Genomic DNA, 23470 nt, shown 5'->3' on the forward strand with positions numbered 1-23470 from the left:
AACTGATTACCACAGACTGGATGGTTCATAAACAGCAGACATTTATTTCTTACAATTCTGGTGGTTGGAAGGTCCAGCTCAGGGCATGGTTTGGGGAGGGCACTCTTCTGGATCTCAGGTTTCTTATTATATCCTTACTTGGTGAAAGGGCTAAGCAGCTCTGTGGGGCCTCTTTTATAAGGTCACTAATCCCCTTCAATGTGGCTCCACTCTCATGACCTAATCATCTCCCGAAGGCCTCACCTAACACCATCATATTAGGGCATTAGGGTTCCAAAATGTGAATTTGGGGGAGGTGGTTGCAGACCTTTTGATGGTAACAAGCACCAGTCTCAGACAAAACTTTAGAGGAGGCTTCCTGGAGGAATTCACATCCATCAGCGACCTCACACTGGAGCACAAGGAGGATTTCACTCAAGTAGGATTCCATTCTAACTCATAGGAAGCTCAGAAATGGGTTATCCTAGACTAAACCCAGACTACTTTGTGGCTCAATTCACCACATTAGAAGTACTCTTAACCTCAGCGATGTGACTTTTCTCACAGGTGTGCCACGTCCTTCAGCCTCCTATGTGCCACCCAAAGAAACATTCACCTATGAATGGTCTGTCCCCAAAGAAGTGGGACCCACTTACAAGGACCCTGTCTGTCTGTGTAAGATGTATTATTCTGCTGTGGATCCCACCAAAGATATATTCACAGGGCTTATTGGGCCATTGAAAATATGCAGGAAAGGAAGTTTACATGCAAATGGGAGACAGGTAAGTCTGATCAGGGAAAATAAAAATGATTTTCAAATCCTTTTGAATTATCATTATTATAAGGAATAATGGAAAATTATTCCTTATAAGGGATAATTATAAGGAAAATTCATTAATTCATAAATTAATGAATTATGAAATTCATAAATTTCATTATAAGGAAAATTCTGAGTTTTGAGGCAGTAAGGATTCTACACGTTTATTATAAATTTTTTTCAGATATTATGCAGAGTTTCTCTGACTGACATGATTGTCCCAAGATGAGTTGGAAACAAAATTTTCCTTGCAATCTAAGGTTTTTTATGATCCAATTAGACTCTCACACACTACCTAAAGCTACCTACTGAGGAAAATATTGCTTAAAATATTTTTTAAAAAGGAAAATGCTACTTAAAATATTTTTAAAACTCAGGAAATGATCCTTTGACCAAGAAATAAAAATAGCTAAGCCATCATTCTTTTTATATCTAAAATAAATACTTTATTTTTTATTTAATCTTTATTTTTTTCCATTACCATTTTGCCCCATTATAACCCCCTCCCCCCAGCAATCACCACACTGTCGTCTATGTCCATGAGTCCTTTTTCTTTTTTCCTCAACCCTCACCCCAACCTTTTCCCCTCCCCCACCATCTGTCATCCTGCTCTCCATCTATGAGTCTGTCTCCATTTTCCTTGTTAGTTTAGTTTGTTCATTAGATTCCACATACCAATGAAATCATTCAGTATTGTCTTTCTCTGACTGGCTTATTTCACTTAGCATAATGTGAACCTTTAAAAGATAAGGGCTCCTTTAAAAATGCCTTCAATATAATTATTATATCCTAAAATCATCATCATCATTTCTTAATATCATTAAATTCCCAATCACTGTTTACGTTTCTCAATTGTCTTTTAATTGTTTTAAGTTTGTTTGAATGAGTACTTGAATAATTCACACATTATAATCAGTTTCTTGAGATTTTTTTTGCCGGTTTTGTTTTTGCAAGTAATTTATCCTATAGAAGTTTTGTATGTCTAGAGTCTACTAAGTGCATTCCCGTGGGGTCATTTAACATGTTTCTTTCTCTTTCTCTGTATTTCCTATAAATCAGTGGCCTGATATAAGGCATGGTCAGATTCAGGTTAGGATTTTTTGTTTGTTTTTTGGTTTTGGCAATACTACTTTATCTGTGGTACTGGGTAGGGTACTTCTATCAGGGGATTACATAGATACTGTATATTTTTCCCCATGTTATCGGTTACCAATAACCATTTCCTATTAGATTCAAAATCTAATCAGTCATTGCAGGAATGACTCCATCATTTCTTCTTTGTTTGTTAGCTAGTACACCTCTTATAGAGGCGTACTAAAAAAACTGTTAACGGGCTGCTTGCTTACCCTGAGGTATGTATTACTTAAGAAAGGAGTGACAAATGCTTAATTCTTTCCCTTTACTTACGAGATTCCAGATTAATGGTTTTTCCGTAGCATACTTCAAAGGTTATTAATAATTTTTTAAGTATTACTGTGAAGTCATGGATTTAAGCATATTCAGTGTGTTGCAATTCATTGCCATTATGCTTATTGATGCTACATGTATCCTATTTTTTGTCACTGGAGAGACTTGTTCAGGTAGACTCTGTGATTTTTACATGAAGCTTCTTTAATTTTTAGTATAAAAAGCTATTTTAAATCTATATTACACATTTTCTGAGCCAGACCTGGTAGTGGTCATTTTTCTGGTTCTTTTGGGTAAGAAATTACTTTTGGAACCACAATCTGGGCACTAGAGGGGCTCATTGCTATTGGGTTAATCATTATTTCTAGGCCCTTACAATGGGCAGAACTGGAAAATTTTTTTCATTTTAAGTTATTAATGAAAGTTGTATATAAGATTACTTTAGTTCTGCATTTTCTCAATTGTCTCTTCCTTGTGTTTGCCTTTTTCTTTTCCTGCGTGGCGAGATTTGGCTTTGTGTTCAAGGATCTCTTTGTGGTCCTTCTGCAGCTTTAGCCTAGTAATGCCACCTCACTTGGCTGAATGTCCACAAAAACAGTTGTCCCATTAGCTTTCTCCCGCTGCACTCATTCAGTGCAGATGACACATTTCCTGTAAACCTGGACTTCTTGGCCATTTCCTGCCCTTTTCAGTGTCCTTGAAAAACCTGAACTTCATTATCTTTTCACATGGGCATGGGTCAAACACTGTGCTGTCTCAACTCTTTGGAAAGAGGAGAATACATAATCTTCCTGGGAATGCGGGAAGGGGCATCAAAATGTTGTTTACAGTTCTTGCTCCAGTTTGAAGTCACAAAAGGACTGAACTTTATTTTGATCAGCTGGCATTTCTACAATGGCCACAACAGGGAACAGCTGGAAAAAAACCTTTAAGATAAAATTCATCATGAGTTTGCAGTGATACTCTATATCCAATTTAGGTCTATGAATTTTTTGCTTGTTTTTTTTTTAACTTAACCTAATTGATTTCACATCTGTATCTCCCTTTAACTGAGAAGTAAGAAAAATCTTAGTTCTCAACAATGTCAACATAAATATTCACTCAATTCCTCCCACAATATACAAATGACTGTGTCATAATCACAATTACAACACTGCAGCCAACAATGTAATTACCGAAAATAGTATAAGATTGGTTTGCTGCCCTTTTCGTCCTCAGAGTAGATCTCCCTAAAGATGTACAGTTAAATTACATGTTTAAAGTCGCTCAATAATTCCTCTCTGTAGTTTTGCCACCCACAGGATACACATGTTTATTTAATTAACTACTTCTTTCTTAAGGGATTGCTTGTAAAACTGTAATATTATTTTATAAATTATGTATGTACCTGGTTCCAATGCCAAGTCTACAAAAGCGGTATGTGAGCCTAATGAAAGAAATCTAGCTTTTATCCCTTCTTTCTGCTCACCTATTCTCTCACTCCAGATAGCTTATTTTTTACTTTATAGCTAAGTCTTTTATTTATTATTCATTACTATTTATATTGGCTATTTTTAGAGCACTTAAAGATTCATAGCAGCACTGAGGAGAAAGTACAGAGTTTTCCTATATGCCCCACACCCCACACATACACAGTCACCCCCAATATTAACATCCCCGCCTAGGGTGGTACATTTGTTAAATTGGTGGACCTGCATTGACACAGCATCATCATCCAAAGTCATAGTTTACATTACATTTCACTCTTGGTGTTAACATTCTATGGGTGTGAACAAATGTATAATGACATGTATCTATCATTATGGTACTATACAGCCAACCACTGGTATTTTACTGTCTCAATAGCTTTGTCTTTTCCAGAATGTCATATAGTTGGAACATACAGTGTGTAGCCTTTCCAGACTGCCCTCTTTCACTGAGGAATATGAGTTAAGTTTCCTCCAGGTCTTTTCACTGCTTCATAGTTCATTTCTTTCTAGCACTGAATAATATGCCACCGTCTGGATGTATCACAGTTTATTTCTCCATTCGCTTCCTGAAGAACATTTTGCTCACTTCCAAGTTTTAGCAATTATGAATAAAGCTGATACAAACATCTATGTGCAGGTTTTTGTGTAGACCTAAGTTTTCACTTCTTTGGGTAAATGCCGAGGAGCCCAACTGCTAGATTGTATGGTAGGGGTATGTTTAGATTTTGTGTTTGTTTGGTTTTACAGTATCATTTTTTAATATTTAGAATTAATGAGCTGATCTCAGTTTAGATTATCCCAATTTCCCAATTTTGTTGGCAGCATCCAAAACATCATAATGAAGAGTCAGCCAAACATATGCCTTCTCTCCATCAGTTCTGATGAGAGTGTTGACCTTGGCCACATCCATTTCACAGAACTCTTTCACAGCCTCTTTGACCTTGACATCCACATGAATACAAATGTATTGTTTTCTATCGTCTTTATGGCTGACTCTGTAGTCAGGGGGAACTTAATGACGGCAGAGTAGTCAAGCTTGCTTTTCTTGGGGGTGCTCTTCTTTGGATATTTAGGCCGCCTTCAGAGCCCCAGTGTCCTCAGCCACCAGAAGGTAAGTGACCTGCGGATGTTCTTCTTCTCTTTCTTCTCCTCCTTCTCCTCCTCCTTCTCCTTCTTTTTGTGGCTCTGGACATTTTTCAGCACTGATTTCTGTGCCTTCAAAGTTTTTGCTTTGGCTTCAGGTTGGGAGAGACAGGTGTTTCCTTCGTTTTTAGTCCCATCTTTCTGAAAAACAGACTGTGTACTTTTGTAAGAGACCACCAAACTGTCTTGCCACCAGTAATGAATGAAAGTGTCTATTGCTCCACATCCTATCAGCATTTGCTGTTGTCAGTATTCTAGATTTTAGCCATTCTAATAGGTGTGTGGTGATATCTTATTATTGGTTTAATTTCATTTCCCTAATGACATATGCTATAGAGAATATTCATAATCTTACTCGCCATCCGTATATCCTTTTTGCTGAGGTGTATATTAAGGTGTTTTGCCCATTTGTTAATTGGGTTGTTTGGTTTTATTTTTAATGTTGAGTTTTAAGAGTTCTGTGAATGTTTTAAATAATAGTCCTTTATCAGATATTTCTTTTGCAAATGTTTTCTTCCATCCTATGGCTTATCTTCTCATTGTCTTCACATTACTTTTACAGAGCATAAATTCTAACTGTAATGAATTCCAGCTTATCAATTCTTTCTTTCATGGATTGTACCTTCGATATTTTATTTACATTTAGGTCTGTGATCCATTTTGAGTTTATTTTTGCAGAGAAGCTAAGATGTGTGCCCAGATTTGGGTTTCTATTGTTGTTGTTTTGCATGTGGGTATCTAGTTGTTTCAGCACCATTTTTTGAAAAGATGGTATTTGTTCCATTGCATTACCTATGCTCATTTGTCAGAGATCAGTTGAGTAAATCTATGTGGGTCTGTTGTGAGGGTTCTCTGTTCTTTCCACTGAATCTATAGATCAGGATGGAAAGAACTGACAGTTTGTCAGTACTGAGTCTTCTGATCCACGAATACGGAATATCTATTTATTTGGTGCTTTGATTTCATTCACCAGACTTTTGTAATTTTCCTCAAATAGATCTTATACATATTTTGTTAGATTTATACCTAAATATTTCATTTGGGGGGGCTACTAATGTAAGTGGTATTATTTTTAACTTCAGATTTCACTTTTTCATTGCTGGTATATAGGAGAATGTTTTGATTTATTTTTATATATTAACTTTGTATCCTGCAGCCTTGCTGTAATTGTTCATTAGTTACAGGAGTTTCTTTGTCAGTCCTTTTGGAGTTTCTACATAGACAATCATGTCATCTGTGAAGAAAAACAGTTTTCTTTCTTTCTTCCCAATCAGTATGCCTTTTTTTCTTGTCTTATATATTTTTAGTATAATGTTAAAAGGACTGGTGAGAAGGAATATCTTGCCTGGTACCTGATATTAGTGGGAAAATGTTTAGTTTCACCATTAAGTAAGATGTTAGCAGTAGTTTTTTTGTAGATATTTTTTTCAGTTAAGGAAGTTCCCTTTACTCCTAGTTTACTGATACTTTTGAGTAATGAATGGGTGTTAGATTTTGTTAAATACCTTTTCTGTATTTATTGGCATGATCATGTAATTTTTCTTCTTTAGACTATTGATTTTAGAACATTGAACTGGCCTTGCATACCTGGGATAAGTCCCACTTGATCATGATATATAACTTTATTTATGCATTGTTGGACTTTATTTGCTAATATCTTGGGGTGTATTTTACATCTATGTTCATTAAAAATACATTGGTGTATAGTTTTCCTTTCTTATAATGTTTTTGTCTCATTTTGGTATTAAAATAATACTGGTCTTTTAGAATGAAATAAGATGCATTTCCTCTACATCTATCCCCTAAAAAAGATTGTATAGAATCATATAATTTCTTCCTTAAATGTTTGGTAGAATTCACCAATGAACACATCTGGTTCCAGTGCTTTCTGTTTTGAACAGTTATTAGCTATTGACTCCATTTCTTTAGTAGATATAGGCCTATTCAGATTGTCTGGTTGTTCTTGTGTGAGTTTTGGCAAATTGTGTCTTTTAAGGAATTGATCCATTTTATCTAAGTTACCAAATTTATGGGCATATAATTTTTTGTAGTATTCCTTTATTATCCTTTTAATGTCCATAGAATCAGTAGTGATGTCCCATGTTTCATTTCTAATGTTAGTAATTTGTGTTCTCTCTTTTTATCTTAGCTAGTCTATTTAGAGGCCTATTGATTTTACTGATATTTTAAAAGAATCACCTGTTATTTTCATTGATTTTTTTGCATAGATTTTTTTTGTTTTCAATGTCATTGATTTTTTCTCTAATTTTTATTATTTTATTTTTTAAATAAACAAATGTGTGTATATATGTATTCATATTCTTGCTTTTTTTCTATTAACAATATAATCTGTAATTCCCTCCAGTCTATAACATATGGAGACATTCCTAATTCCTTTTTACAGTAGCTATTATTCCATAGTCATGCCACAGTTTATATAACAGTTTAACATCTACAATTTGACAGGGGTTTGGGTTGTTTCCAGACTTTGCTTTTATAAACATAATACAGTGGGCAGCCTTGTTCATTCATCTGTTTGTATTTTTGCTAGCACAACTCTGTTTGTATTTTTGCTAGCACAACTATTAAGAAATAAATTCTTAAAAGTGGTATTGCTTTGACAAAAGATAAGTACATATACAATTTTGCTAGATATTGACAGATTTTCCTTATATAAGAATCACACTATATTGTATTCTCACCAGTTAAGAACATAAACAATATCTCTGTAATTTTAATTTTTTTAACTTAATGTAATTGATTTCACATCTGTGAAATCAATTTAATTTGTTTTTCTTATTACTAGTAGTTCAGCATCTTCACAGATGGTTAAGAATCATTTTCACTTCTTTTATTTGGCTGTTTATATCTGTAACTTATTTTTCTATATGGTTATTTTCCCTTAGTGGTTTAGATGTTAACATCTTAGGGTAAAAACCCTTAAGGGAATAATTAGTTATAAATATTTTTAACTAATATTATATTAGTTAAAAATAATATAATATAATATAATATAATATTATATTATATTATATTATATAACTGAAATATTAGTTATAAATATTTTTCTTAGTTATTTGCCTTTTCACTTTGTTTATGGATGTTATTTGCCATGTAAAATTTTCATTTCTATAAAAATTTCTTTCCTCTATCATTTATAGATTTTGAGTCATAGTTAAGAGAGCTTTCCCATGTCCCAGTTTATAAAGGAATTCACCCATACTCACTTCAAGTACTTGTATAGCTTTATTTTTCATATTTAAATCTCTGTTCCATTTAGAATTTATTCTGGTATACAGTTGAGGAATGAATCAAATTTCTCTTTTTCTATGTGACTATCCAGTTATCTCAATACCATTTATTAAAGTCTTTTCCCCACTAATTGTTGCTTTGATCAAATGCTAAAAATTTAATACACAATTAAGTCTATTTTCTGATTTTGTATTCTAATCTGTTCATCTCAATATACTCACGGACCAAATATCATACCATTTTACCTATAGTCTTTATAATGTATTTAATGACTGGTAGCTATACTTCATTGCAGTTTTTTTAGATTTTTTAATTTATTTTTAGAGAGAGGGGAAGAGAGGGAGAGAAACATTGGTTAGTTGCCTCTCTTACATACCCCATCCAGGGACCAAACCTGCAAGCCAGGCATGTGCCCTGACTGTAATTGAACCAGTGACCTTTCACCTTGTGGGACAGCACCCAACCAACTGAGCCACACAGGTCAGGGCTGCACTTTTTTTTAATCATTTTAATGGCTATTTTTGCTTACTTATTCTTTCTAATGAAACTTATAAAATGTATCTGGCTCCAGGGAGTAAAAAAAAAGCCTAACAGAAAAGAGTATAAGGAAGATAGATGGTAATGGGAAAAATACAAAAGAAAAAAGAAAAAAAAGGCTTAACGGTGTTTGGTTGGGACTGTCTCAAATATACAAATTACGAAGAACAGACATAATTACAAAGTTGAATTACCCTAAAAAGAACATACCATATGTTTTTCCATTTGTTCAAGTCTACTTTGTATTTTTCAGGAGTATTTTATAGTTTCCCTTATAGAGGTTTTAGATACTTGTTGTTGAGTTTATACCTATCTATTTTTATTTGGCTATTGTAAATGGTAATGCCATCATTTAAAATTTTTAAACATGTAACTGAAAACAAGATGGTTTTCTACCTCTGTAGTCCATTCTTTGATAATGTGCTTACCTTGGGAAGGAAAAAAAGGAGACTAATGTTTATTGGACTCTGTCCAGGCACATATCACTTCATCTGGCCTTTGCAGCAACCCAAGAGGCTAAGTATAGTTACCTCCACTTTTTGGAGAGGAGGAACTTAGTGAGTTGAAATTTAAAATGTGAGCTTTATCCTTTACATAGTTCACTATCTTCATTTTGCAAATGAAGAAGTCACAGCACAAGAAGGTTCACAAGTGACATTAGAAGTCCTCATCCTGGCTCTTTTACTTACAAGCCATGAGGCTTCAGATTAGATACAATATTCAAAGCAATATAAAATAGTACCTTGCTTAGTATCTGATCTTATCGAGAGTATCTCTATTATTTTACCACTAAGTATGACATTGGCTATTAGTTGGTAGATTCACATTCTATGTGTGGTTTACTGAAAATGTTTTTCTATTTAAAATCACTCGAGCTGCTCAGAAAACACCTATGCTAGGATAGAATTTATTGGTAAATAAGACAGGTCAGTTTCTTTTTCCAATAGGGTTTATATGGTATTGTGCAGTACAGCAGAGAGGAAAGGGGATAGGTGAGAAGGAGTGGGAAGGAAAGGAGATAAGCAAACACAAAAAATGGAAATAGATAACTTCAGAAAATAGCAACTTTTTAAAGAAATAGGGTGAACAGAAATCCGAGTTTAGATAAGGTGGGGGCCATATTTGGGATGAGATCTAAATTTCAAGGAGGTGGCCTTTCAAAGATCTGGGGAGAAAGCAAAGGGAACAACTAGTGACCGAACGTCAAATTTTGTAAGATTTATTTTTAGATATCCTTGAAATTATTTTAAAAATCAATAAAATAAAAAAGATATATAAAACATACTTATTTCCTCCTTTGGCCTATAATTGTGACCAACTGTATTAAAGATTTCCTAGTGCTGAACTATCCTTGTACTTTTGTGAAAAAGCATTCCTTGAGCATAGTGGGGGTTTTTTTCAATATATTTCTGTGTTGGCTTTGATAGTGTTTTATATAGAACTTCTCATCTAAGCTATAAGGTATTGTATCATGGTTATACTATCTGCATTAAATAAATTGGGAAGATTCTTGTTTTTAATATTTAGAAACAGTTTAAATAGATAGGAATCCATTCCAACTATTGCTATAGGAATCCACTGGTACTTAGAAATTGGAAAGAAATTGCCTGTAAAATTATTTTGACATTTTTACTTTTTAGAAGTAGTATTTTATTTACTTTTTTAATCACTGTTTTTATTTCACCCAAGGGTATCTGAAGGTCTATTCAGATACCACCTTCTAAGTCAACTGATCACATTTATTGTACATAGTGGTGTTACTTTATTTCTCCCTCATACATGTGATAACATTCCTTTCTTACTCTGAATGTGGAATATTTGAAATCTCAATTTTTTATTAGACTTGCCAGAGTTTTGTGTATTTTTTGGTGTTTTCAAAGAATAAATTTTTAGGCTTAGCTACTTTAATTTGTGATCTAATTTATTAATTTCTGTTCTGTCTTTATTAATTTTTCTTCTTTTATGATTTTATTTTTCTAAAGTATGAAGATATTTACATTTATCTTTATTTAGTTTTGCTTAAAATAAAAAGTATTTCAGACTCTCAGTTTATCTGTTAAGTTATATTCATTATGTCTCATAATGTTCTCATGGACAGTATTTAATAAATACTTATAGTAATTCATTTTTGTTTCCTTTTGACCTAAGAGTTATTTGGATCAAATATGATCTTTTAAGTTATTTATTTTTTTGTCCTTTTGTTAGTAAATGTTTGTTTTGTTGCATTGTGATCAGAAAATGTGACCCGTAAACTTTCACTCGACTTTTCCTTGTAGTTTGGAATATGAAGTGACTGTAACAGTCCCATGTTGGGAACCTCACACATCTGAAAATGTCTTTTTGTTGCTCTTTGCCTGGTATAAAATTTTTGTAATTTTACCCTGGAAAACATAAATGCTACTCTAGCTTCCTCTGACATTTATTGTAGTAGAGAAGTCCAATGATTTCCACTATTATTTATTATTATTATTGTTCCCCCTTTTGTAACTTCTTTCTAAAATCATTGTTATGTGTATATTTTTCATCTTTGAATCTTCCGATTTATGGGAGCTTTCTTAAGATCATCTCTATCATTGATTCAGTTCTCTGCAGGATGTAACCGTTAGGTCCCTGCTTTAGTTGAATTTTTTTAATTTGATAATTTTTTGTAAAAAGAGAAAGGAACATTGATTTGTTGATCCCCTTATTTTCACACTCATTGGTTGATTCCTGCATGTGCCCCAACTGGGGATTGAACCCACAACCTTAACATATCAGGACTCTGTTCTAACCAGCTGAACTACCTGGTCAGAGCTGATAATTATGGTTTTGATCTGAAAATAATCTCATAAAAAAGACATGCAATAATCTCTGAATGTTTTTCTTCTTTGAGGCAGTAACTTGTTCTTGGAGGCTCATATGCTTTGATTCCTTACACTGACTGCCTTCTGCTAAAGTATTGAATCATTTCATAGACCAGATAGCATTTCTGCTTCCTTATGTTTCAGAGGGGATGGGGGGAAGGGGAACAAGAATGTTTGTTCTGGTACTTCCAGGTTGTGTGTATGCCTGTTCCAGTTCACCTGGCAGGCTGTTACTCTCAAGTTGGCCCCTCCCTCTGACTGCTTTCTCCTGCTCTGTTGTATATGATTCTTTACATTTGCATTACTGTGGATGGCACTTTCCCTGATTTCTAGCAGATGCACATCGCCCCCACACCCACTGTAACAATTGTTTTTGACAGGTTCAATTAGTATTGGCAGAGCGGGCAGGATAGTAGGGAGAGGAGAATCAGAACTTTTAGGTGTAGCGTGAGGCTTACATTGTCATGTTGAACCAAAAATCCACTACACAGAGAATAATGAAAACTCTCATTTTCAAAATGAAAACGTCCCCCATTTACAAAAAAGAAAGGAAACTTCTGTTTTTATCCTTTGCAAATAGTGTTGTGTATATGGAAGTCTTTCCGCTTTACTTGTCCTATCTTCACCTTATTGTTCTTGTTTTGATTTATAGAAAAATGTAGACAAGGAGTTCTATTTGTTCCCCGCAGTGTTTGATGAGAATGAGAGTTTACTCTTGGACAATAACATTAAAATGTTTACAACTGCACCTGATCAGGTGAATAAGGAAGATGCAGACTTTCAGGAATCTAACAAGATGCACTGTGAGTACTGCCCCAACCACCAATCCAGCAAGTTATTTCAGTGTCTCACGTGGAATGCTTTTAATGATGCCAAAATCCCAGAGCTTTGCCAATTGTTCAATAAATTATTAAATACAATGACACTAATATCATTGATTATTTAATGTATTGGTCAATTACATCTTATTTCACTTAATTCAGGATAAAACATACAAACTATGTCAATTAGATGCATATTAAAAGTTGATCAGCATTACCCAGAGATTTTTAGAAACACAAATTCTTGGGTGCCCAACCCTGACCTACAAAATCAGAAACTTTGGGTGTGGGACCAGCAATCTGTTTAGCAAACCGTCTGGGTGACTCTCATATACACTCAAATTTGAGAACTGCTGGATTGGATGCTTTTCTCCTTTGTGTATTAATAATGACAGGCTCGTTTATTGTTTAATATGAAGAAATTTATGGTCTCTGTTCTCAATAAACTTCAATGATCCTCACCATTGACTCTACAATAGAACCAACTGGGAGCTTTTAAAAATAATTATAACTATTCTTTAGATGCTCAGGACAAACCTTCAGAGGTTTTTATTTAATTGAAATCTGGCATCAGATTTATTTTTACATCCAGTGTAATTCTAAAATGCAGTTTGGGTTCAGAGAACAGTGAGCTAATTGTTTAAAAAATTTTGTTTTTAATTCACGCCACTAATGAACAACATGTGAAAATTATTGTAGCAAGAAGAAAAAATGTAAACGTTAGAGACAGATTAATTTTTTTAGCTGGATCAATACTACTCACATTACCTATAATCTTGAAAACATTTCTTTTAATTTTGTATTTTTGCATTTTGGAGGAGTCAAAGATATTATCAATTGAAAAAAACAGCAGTGAGAGAAAACTTCCTGCAAATACTCTATCCTGTTTATTCAAGGTGAATCAGAGAATTTTCCATCTAGAACAACAAACCCAGTCCCAGTCTTTTCCATGCCCAGGAAAAGCTGGTATTACTCATCTGTTTGGGTGTCCACAACATGACCCTTGGGGGAACTGAGAAGGGCCTAGCTAGGAAGAACAGTGAGATTCTCAGGACACAGAACTTCTTGAACCCTTCATTCCGCTCTGCTCCTTTGGCCTAGGGCTGCTCTGGAGGGTACAGCATAGAGTTGCAAAAACACTCCTGACACATGAAGGAGTAGAGAGGCCTGAATGGGTCTTTTAAAAATGAAATAAACAGCCCTGGCCACTGTGGCTCAGTGGATTTGAGTGCTGGCCTGTGAACTAAAGGGTCACTGGTTTAATTCCCAGCCAGGGCATGTGCCTGGGTTGCAGGCCAGGTCCCCAGTTGGGGGTCTGTAAGAGGTAGCCACACACTGATGTTTCTCTCTTTCTCCCTCCCTTCCCCCCTCTAAAATAAATAAAATATTTTTAAAAATTAAAATTAAATAAACAGGGTCAATATGGAGGCATAGGTAGACACACTGTGCCTCCCCCTGCAACCCAAATAAGGACAATAAAAATTTTTTAGAAACAAACAAAAAAACAACCACTACTGACAGAAAATTGAACTGCAGAAAGTCCAACAACCAAGGAGTTAAAGAAGACACATTCATCCAGAGCAGTGGGAGGGGCGAAGTTGGGTGGTTGGGCGGAGAGGGGTCACAGCAAAAAAAGCAGTGGCTGGCGGACCCTGAGCACCCAATGAAGCAGCTGAGAGACCCCAAGTGCACAAGATGGCAGTGGGCAGACCCCGGCCACAAGGTAGCAGTGGGTAGACCCAGCAAGGCAGCGAATTGTGGAGGGGCATGGCACTCAAGGCAGCTGGCAAACCTGGTGGTCCCACATTCACGTGCACAGAAGAACCAGGAGAAACTGGGGAGTGAGACAGACCATGCAACCCCGGGCCCCAGTGAGGGGAATTAAAGCCTCAAAACACCGACTGAAAACACCTGTGGGGGTTGAGGTGCCAGAAGAGACTCCCAGCCTCACAGGAGAGTTTGTTGGAGAGACCCACAGGGTCCTCTATTTGTACACAAGCCCACCCACATGGGAATCAGCACCAGAAGGGCCCAGTTTGCTTGGGGGAAGCAGCAGAAGGGACTGAAATCTGACAGAGAGCAGAGCAAGCTCTGTTGTTCCCTCTCGGACTCCGCCCCCACATACAGTGTTACAACCCAGAGACTGGGTTTCCCTGCCGAACACCTAAGGCTCTGCTCCTCACTACGTAACAGACATGACAAGACCAAAAAAAAAAGGCCCAAATGGAAGAACAAATCAAACCTTCAGAATAAATACAACTAAGCAACAAAGAGATAGCCACCCTATCAGATGCACAATTCAAAAACACTGGTGATCAGGATGCTCACAGAATTGGTTGAATTTGGTTACAAATTAGATGAATAAAATGAAGACTATGCTAAGTGAAATAACAGAAAATGTACAGGAAACCAGCAATGAAGGGAAAGAAACTGGGACTCAAATCAATGGAGTAGACCAGGAGGAAGAAAGAAACATTCAACCAGAACAGAATGAAGAAACAAGAATTCAGAAAAATGAGGACAGGCTTAGGAACCTCCAGGACATCTTTAAATGTTCCAACATCCAAATTATAGGGGTGCCAGAAGGGGAAGAGGAAGAGCAACAAGTAGAAAACTTATTTGAACAAATACTAAAGGAGAACTTCCCCAATCTGTCAAAGGAAAGAGACTTCCAGGAAGTCCAGGAAGCTCAGAGAGTCCCAAAGAAGTTGGACCCAAGGAGGAACACACCAAGGTACTTCATAATTGCATTGCCCAAGATTAAAATTCTCTCATTGCCCAAGAGAGAATCCTAGAATCAGCAAGAGATAAGAAGACAGTTACCTACAAAGGAGTTTCCATCAGACTGTCAGCTGATTTCTCAAAAGAGACCTTACAGGCAAGAAGGGGCTGGAAAGAAGTATTTCAAGTGATAAGGCAAGGACCTACATCCAAGATTGTTCTATCTAGCAAAGCTTTCATTTAAAATGGAAGGGCAGATAAGGTGCTTCCCAGATAAGGTCAAGATAAAGGAGTTCATCATCACCAAGCCCTTATTATATGAAATGTTAAAGGAACTTATCTAAGAAAAAGAAGATAAAAAACATGTACAGTAAAATGACAGCAAACTCACGATTATTAACAAACACAGCTAAAACAAACCAAAAACAAACTCAGCAAACAACTAGAACAGGAACAGAACCACAGAAATGGAGATCACATGGAGGGTTAGCAACAGGGGAGTGGGAGGAAGAAAGAGAGAGAAAAGGTACAGAGAATAAGTAGCATAGATGGTAGGTAGAAAATAGAAAGGGGGAGGGCAAGAGTAGTGTGGGAAATGTAAAAGGCTAAAGAACTTATGACACATGGACATGAACTAAAGGAGGGGACTGTGGGTGGGAGAGGGTGTGCAGGGTGGAGGGGAATGAAGTGGGGGAAATGAGACAACTGTAATGGCATAATCAATAGAATATATTTTTAAATAATTAAATAAACAAAGTTGGCTTTGGAAAATAGGACATAGGTAAACCACTTTCAAAATGTTATTTTTTCCCCTTCTACAGCCATGAATGGATTTATGTACGGGAATCAGCCTGGTCTCAACATGTGCAAAGGAGATTCAGTCACATGGTACTTATTCAGTGCTGGAAACGAGGCTGATATACACGGGATCTACTTTTCGGGAAACACATATCTGTCAAGAGAAGAAAGGAGGGACACGGCAAACCTCTTCCCTCAAACAAGTCTCACACTCACCATGCATCCTGACACTGAAGGTGCGTTTCTTTAAAGACAAGTCTCTGTTGAATCAATTGCTGAGGTTTTAGTTTAAAATCCTGTTGGATGATAAGCTCTTCCATTCCCCAAGCCTCCCAACTACCCTGCCTTCCCTTGGAAGAGCAAGCCTGGGCCACTACCAGCTCCATGCCAGAGAGGACCCTTTCCTGTTTGTCAGTGGGACAGAAGGGAGTGAGAAAAGGGTAGATTTCTCCCACTTCCACAAAGCAGAATCCTTAAGACATTCTCCTCTTATATTAGTGTCCTTTTAAAGATTGCTGGCAAATCAGACTGGAAGGCTCTGTGTCTTAAACTTCTCACTATTTCTCTGTAGCCTAGATGTAGTGTTCACTTGTCAATTGTTTGCAGTTGAATATCTTATACTAGAACTATAGCCACAAAAATTCAGAGTCCCCTACTAAGACAAACAAACAAACAAAAAAAAGTGAACGAATGCTAAGTTGCTTCAGACTTTCATTTGGTTCATTATTTGCCAATAAAATATAAGACAAGTCGGGTGTCACCTTTTCCTTCATTCATTAGACAAGTGTATATACAACAGTAAACAAGAGGTGAAGTATCTGCTCTCCTGCAGCTGATTAAGTACTATGAAGAAAAACAGCAGGAAAAGGGTCCGATGACTGAAGGGAGGAGCTGGGTAAAGATTCTGTAAGGAGGTTTAAATGAAAAGAGTGCTGAAGAGCCATGGGGATATTTTGGAAAGACTTGTTCCAGGCAGAGAAAACAGCAAATTCAAAGACCCTGAGGCAGGCACACCCTTGACCTGTGGCTGCAATCTGATCAGAGGGATGAGAAGTCAGCTCATTAAGTCAAGTTACAATAAGGACTTAGGCGTTGATTCTGAGTGAGGGGAGGAGCCAAGAAAGTGCTGAACAAAGGAGTGACCTGCTTTTATTTACCTTTCAAGGGACTTTTAATGTTGAGTGCCTCACAACGGATCACTACACGGGTGGCATGAAGCAAAAGTACACCGTGAACCCGTGCAGGCAGCTGCCTGAGAATCCAAACTTATACCTGGGAGAGAGGACCTACTACATTGCTGCTGTGGAGGTGGAATGGGATTACTCCCCAAGCAGGGAATGGGAAAAGGAGCTGCATCGTCTGCAAGGACTAAAGTAATTCTCTAGACTCTGGTTCCCAATGTTTTAGTTTCTCTTTCAGAGAAGAAAGGGTTATGTTAAATTGCAGTGAAACAACAGTTGTGTTCAACAATAACAACAAAATGCTTCTTAGAAATCCTTCTCATTAATTTAAACTTTTCTCAATTTTCTTATGGGAAAATTTGCATTCTCCTGTATTTTGCCGTGTATAATACACACCCATATTTTTGACCCAAAGTTTCAGGGGAAAAAATCTTTGTTTTAATTTTTTCATTCAATTATTTATTTATTTATATTTAGATACTTGTTTTTTGCATTATAAAGGAATTTTAGCATTCGTTTTTGAACATATCATGATATCAGAAATTTTAAGTAATGAATAATTACAAAATACAAGAACAGATACAAGGTATTTCAAGTATTAAAGATCCCCATGTATAATGTGCATCTTTCATTTCTCCTCAAAAATTTGGGCAAAACAGTATGGATTATACATGGTGAAATATGGTCTCGTGATTTCATGTTTCTTTCCTTTTTTACTGGGCTGTCTTCTTGTGTTCTTGTGCCCTTATATTGTCATTGATTTTCAAACTTGTACCCAGATGAATGCCTCAGTTCAGAGCTAAAATATTATTTTCCTTACCAACTACTTGCTGTTTATCTTTTCTCCAAAGATTTTTGTTATCAGTCTAGTAATCAGTTATTTCACATTCTTTTTTTAAAATTTTAATTGTTGCTCAAGCACAGTTTTCTGCCTTTTACTCCCATTCCAGCCTACCCCCCCCAGCCCTCCCCACCTCCCTCCTGTTTCCACCCCCCTGTTTTTGTCTATGTGTCCTTTATACTTGTATTTCACATTCTTAAACCTTTTATTTATAAAGGAACACTTTAAATTCTTGAGGTCGGAGTAGCAGATATGGTCCGTGCCCTCCAAAAACTTCCAAGAAAATATGGTTCAAAACCACCAATAACAAGTATATTATGGGAATAAAAAAATAAGTTCAATATGAACAGATGGAACTTCAGGGCACTGGTTGGAACTTCAGAAGCATTCGTTTAGAGCAGCATCCCTTATAACTGAAGGGAGGTTATATATAACTGAGGTTAGCCTTTGGTAGTGTTCCAAGTACTTTCCCTCTGTCATTTCCCTGACATCAAGCACCAGCCCTTTGTGGACATGATTTGAAAAATGCGGATGGGCATGCGTTCAGACCTGGGGTGCACAACATGGCTGGTAACCTGTAGCTAAGCCATGGTTAGCTGGACAGTTTGACTGCAGTGATGAGTATGATTTGTAGAGTAAATAAGTAAAAGGTTATTTCAGCAATTGGGGTGAAACAGTCAAAAGGCTACAAGAGCCAGTAGGAGCCAATAAAAACTTTAGGTAAAGGAAATGTTGAGAAAAACATGGCCATTTCAGTTCCTACAGACCAGAAGCATTATAGTATTCAGAGAACACTTCATTGGTGAAATCTGGACCCATAACATTTTATAGCTATAAATAAATCTTAGAGGGGACCTCCTCTGATGCCTCATCTTAGGGGAGAAGAAACTGAGGCTCTGATAGGTAATGACTAGCTGGAGGTCGCTTTGGTGGCAGAGTCAGGGCCAGGACTCAGATGGCTCCACCTCAGGCTAGGTGAGCTGTCCACCTCGCGAGTCTATTTTTAATGTCTTGCTTGGGGGCGGGGGGTGGTATTAAAAACTAGCATAATTACTTAAATAAAAACTGAATGTTTATTTAAAATTTAAAACTCCACTTTCATTAAGACAAGCACTAATCTCAGTGTCTGTGTTTGTGTGTGTTTTTTTAAGTGTTTCGAATAATACATTCTTAGATAAGCAAGAATTTTACATAGGCTCAAAGTACAAGAAAGCTTTGTATCGGCAATACACGGACAGCACATTCCGAGTTCCAATGGAGAGAAAAGCTGACGAAGAACACCTGGGAATCCTAGGTACTCAGACAGCTCCAGTCCATCAGGTGTGGGTTAGTGACGCACTGCCATGGCCAGTGGCAGTCCTTGTCTAGGGGTTTAATGTTCTCAGGTCGTATAACAAAGTCATTTAAATAACAATGGTAGAGGTCTTTGAGTTGCTGCCCAATTAATGAATTACTTAATAAAATCAATTAGATCTTCAAAAGTAAAAATAAAAATGATTCAATAAGAATGAGAAGCCTATGACTGTGGCATAATAAAATTTTATTTGTGTCAGAAACAATGTATTATCCCACACAGTAATGAAGTTGCATATATTTGATGTTTATCAAACTGATACTTGTCATTTTGGTGAAATTCCTAGAAATTACATTCTAATGAAATTCTTAACTGAATTCTTCATTATTCTCCTATTCACCCCCCCTAAAAAACATAGCTATGTACTTTTAAATTAAGATGTAAATGATGAACTCCAAGAAAAAATGTACATATATATATATATATATGTAAATAAGAGGAAAAAAAAGGGTTTTTGTACACAAGGCAGGGGAAAAACTTGCCTTCAGTATTTTGGGAATCCTTTTAAGACAGGTGTCTAGGAACTTGACCAATATTGGTTCTTGGGAATTTCCTTGAAAACCATCAAGTGCAGGGGACATCACTCCGAACCATGCTGTTTCCGCACTAATGGAGTTCACTGGGCCTGGTTATCCTCAGCCCCCAGAGAAAGACAGTCAAGGGGGAATGCAGAGTTGCTGGCTAAACAGAAATTCTCTCGGACAGGAGACAAGCTAAGATTGGCTGTGGAGGAGAAATGGGAGGGGTAGCCCCACCCACCCTTTCAAATGCTGGACTGCCTGCATTTATTAAGTCACCCTCAAGAAATTCTGGAAGTCCAAATGCTGAGATCAGCACTCCTGACTAGGGAGGGGTCACAGCTGACTCAACACAGTTAGGCCTATAGAGGTCTGGGGACTTTCAGGCCCAAACCTTCATAGGACCGTAGATGGGATGCACCGTCTGCAGAAGCAGTCATCGCTACAGGTTTTATCCTGAATCCTCTGGAATTAGGTATAAATCCAACAGTACTACAATGAGAAGCCACAGGGGTTAAAACAGACTCTGGCTTTATGCTAAGAAAGTTACCCGATCTGTGCTTTTATTACTGAGTTAGAACTTCCCGTCTAACAGGGATATAAGCCACTCTTCCTTTTCTCTCTCGCCAGGTCCACAACTTCATGCCGATGTTAAAGACAAAGTTAATATTGTCTTCAAAAACATGGCCACAAGACCCTACTCAATACATGCCCATGGGGTGAAAACGGAGAGTTCTACAGTCACTCCAACTTTACCAGGTACTCACCGGGGAGGGGCAATAGATGTTACAGCTCTTCCACTAATGACTATCGGAAAGGCATTCCCCCCAAATGAGCGTGTCATGAGAAAGTGAAGAAGGAGACAGTCAAGAGGGGACTCAGGGAGGTGTGTCTGCATGTGTGTGTGACTACATGCACCTACCAAAAACACGCACAGCACTGTAAGGACGACTCTGACGCTGCTGCACATCTACAGACACTCACGGCGGAGTCCCCGGAGATGGTCTCTCCGCACAGATCGAACACCCCCCAGGTAGCATTTGACCAGCCTGAAGGTAGCTGCATGTTTCTGTGACTGTGTCTGAGGACAGGATCCTAAGGCCAGAGGCTGCTGCGTGAAATTTTAAATCTCCAGTATCTAATCCATTATCTGGTTGTACTAAGAACTCGATAAATACTGTTCATTTAATAAATGTTTGACAGAGTAAAAGCTGAAATGGTTTCAATACTGCAGTACATTTTCTTTAGTAAAAACGGTATTTTTCAGCTATTAGGTGTAAAGTTGGCTCCTAGGAAGGGACCATTTCTCAGTAATTTAGTAGTTCCCAAATACAGGGTAGGGGGAAAGTAGGTTTACAGTTGGTCATATGGAAAATAATATAATAATTAATAAATAATAATAATATAAGAATAAACTGTTTTGCATGCTCACTGCTGCAAACCTTCTTTTGTCCTGCCCTGTGTAACAAGTAAGAAAAAGTAAATTGCCAACGTCTTGTGAGCAGACGTTCTGGAAGCCCTGAGGTGACTAGAGGCAGAGATCAGGCTGGAGAAGAGCCCAGCACACACAGAAGAGGGTAAAGTCCTTCGCAAGATTGGAGGGTGCAGCCACTGGAGTCTCAGGGGGCAGGGTATGATCCTGCATGTGACAGAGTTGTGGCAAAACAGTGTATGGTATGACAGACAGAATGAGACAAACTAGAGAGGAGGTCAGTGGCCCATTAAGTCAAGGTCTAATGACTCCTCACCAGGTACTGTGAAATCACTGAGGATAACGATAAGAAAGGAGAAAAGGAAGGTCATGGTGAAGCTGAAGGAATCGCACAAGGCAGCTCAGGTGAACAGACACCAAGACCATGTGGAAGGTGCTAGAACTGTGGGGAATATCACTTGATAGCTGATAAGAAAAAAAGTGTATTAGAAAAACATACATCAAGCTAAGAAAAGATCTGTTGCAAAGTTTCTCCAAATTGTATTACTGGAATCGCCACTGTTACCTAACAAAGTCGAGGAGTTTGATGCCCTTCAAGCACAGAGAAGCCAAAATCCAAGGCAATAAATGGGTCTTTGCAGAGAAGAGCAGATATATTCATCAGGCAGCCAGACAGGGAGACAGGAGGTCAGGCTCAGACCAGTGTTCCTTAGAGAAGGGCTCGGACTAAATTTAAACAATGAGGTTAGGAAGGAGCTAAACATAACAATTAATTCTAATTTAAGGACTCGGGTTAGATGACCTTGGAACTGAGTTATCTGAGGTAAGGAATGGGAAGGGTGAGAGAAGGTATGAAGAAATTCCAAGCGGGCAGGGTCTGGCTGGGTGAGATCCGGGAGCCCTGATGTTATCTTTTAAAAGCCACCCCCCCAACACCAAAAAAACAGGGCAGGAAAAACGACTAGGCCCTGGTTTAGGTGTTGGGCCTGATTTTGCCTCCGCCTGGTTTCTGTGGCAGTGCACGTGTGTTAAGTCCAGCTAATTCACAACTGAGAAAAACAGAAAAGTCTATCTTACAATTTGCCTTAAAACTAAATTTCTGAAAACAGTTTAGAATATTACTACTTTTTAAATGTAATTTCCTTCATATTTCCAGTTTCTGGGTCACTGGTTATCAACATTATGTATATATCAAACATAACCAAATGCATTAACACTTGATTAATTTAGGTGAAACTCGAACTTACACATGGAAAATCCCGGAAAGATCTGGAGCTGGAAAAGAGGATTCCCCTTGCATTCCATGGGCCTACTATTCAACTGTGGATCAAGTTAAGGTAAATTTCAAATGCTTTGTGTTCTGTGAAAAGTCCCAGAACAAACACAGAATTGAAGGAAGATGAGGTTACAGTTTTCCTGTGGCCCAATTCTATGGTAAATTCCCAGGAAAGTAAGCTGCTCTGCAATTTACTTTGGTTTCTTTGTTTTCTTTTCTTTTTTCTTGTTATGGTTTATTTTTAAGGATACAACTCTTATCACTGCTGATAATGGATAATACAGATTTAAATATTAACACAGTATTTTATTTCCCTTTCATATCAAAATATATTAAACACAAAGAAGTGTTGTACTTGATTTCAGAGCTCTATTATTACATGGTCATAAAAAAAAGTGCTAGCCCTGGCTGGTGTAGCTCAGTGGATTGAGCGCGGGCCTGCGAACCACAGGATCGTGGTTTGATTCCCAGTCAGGGCACATTCCTGTGTTGCAGGCTGGTTCCCTGCAGGCCACTTCCCAGCAGGGGACACACGACAGGCAACCGTACATTGATGTTTCTCTCCCTCTCTCCTTCCCTTCACCTCTAAAGATAAATAAAATCTTTAAAAAATGCTGATCTTGCCAATCAGTCATAGCACAACTAATGCTACTATTTGATTAAATATTTCAAAGCCAATGAAACACTCAACAATGACACATCAGAACAGGTCCCCGGTCTAGTTCAAATCTTCCTCCTGAGTTCCACACTTACACACACACCTGCCAAATGAACATCTCTACCAGCATGTCACACAGGCACTGAAAACTCAGCAGCTCCAAAATGGAAATTGAGATTTTCCTCCACCTCCGCCTGTTGTAACAAATAGCACCATAAGCACCCAGTCTACTCAGCTGTTCAAGCTAGAACCCTGGAGATAGAAAGTATCTAATGCTCCCCCTCAGTTCACCCAGGGCCCACCCACCCAGAACTCAGCCCAGGCCTTCTGTTCCTCTCCTTAGATCAGGTCCTTGTAATTTACCTCAGCTGCTTCAGCGGCCTCTTCCTCTCCAGCCTCTGCCTGCTCCACGCCTTCCTTCCA

The 23470-nt window shown here is 37.5% G+C and overlaps 1 protein-coding gene across 3 annotated transcripts in view; it reads left to right on the plus strand.

The window, feature by feature from the left end:
* Positions 1 to 23470, plus strand: part of CP (ceruloplasmin) — an 81689-nt gene that overhangs the window by 34274 nt on the left and 23945 nt on the right. For all 3 annotated transcript variants that reach the window (XR_008392040.1, XM_053667228.1, XM_053667229.1), the window contains exons 9-15: positions 547 to 761; positions 12100 to 12250; positions 15811 to 16023; positions 16953 to 17160; positions 18961 to 19103; positions 20312 to 20440; positions 22344 to 22450. Coding sequence is in view for 2 of the 3 variants with exons in the window: in XM_053667228.1 (XP_053523203.1) it covers positions 547 to 761; positions 12100 to 12250; positions 15811 to 16023; positions 16953 to 17160; positions 18961 to 19103; positions 20312 to 20440; positions 22344 to 22450 (1166 nt within the window). In the remaining variant the exon portion in view is untranslated. The remainder of the gene's footprint in view (positions 1 to 546; positions 762 to 12099; positions 12251 to 15810; positions 16024 to 16952; positions 17161 to 18960; positions 19104 to 20311; positions 20441 to 22343; positions 22451 to 23470) is intronic.

This window comes from Artibeus jamaicensis, unplaced genomic scaffold, assembly GCF_021234435.1.
Source record: "Artibeus jamaicensis isolate MK-2021 breed Jamaican fruit bat unplaced genomic scaffold, CSHL_Jam_final contig_466, whole genome shotgun sequence".
NCBI lineage: Eukaryota > Metazoa > Chordata > Mammalia > Chiroptera > Phyllostomidae > Artibeus > Artibeus jamaicensis.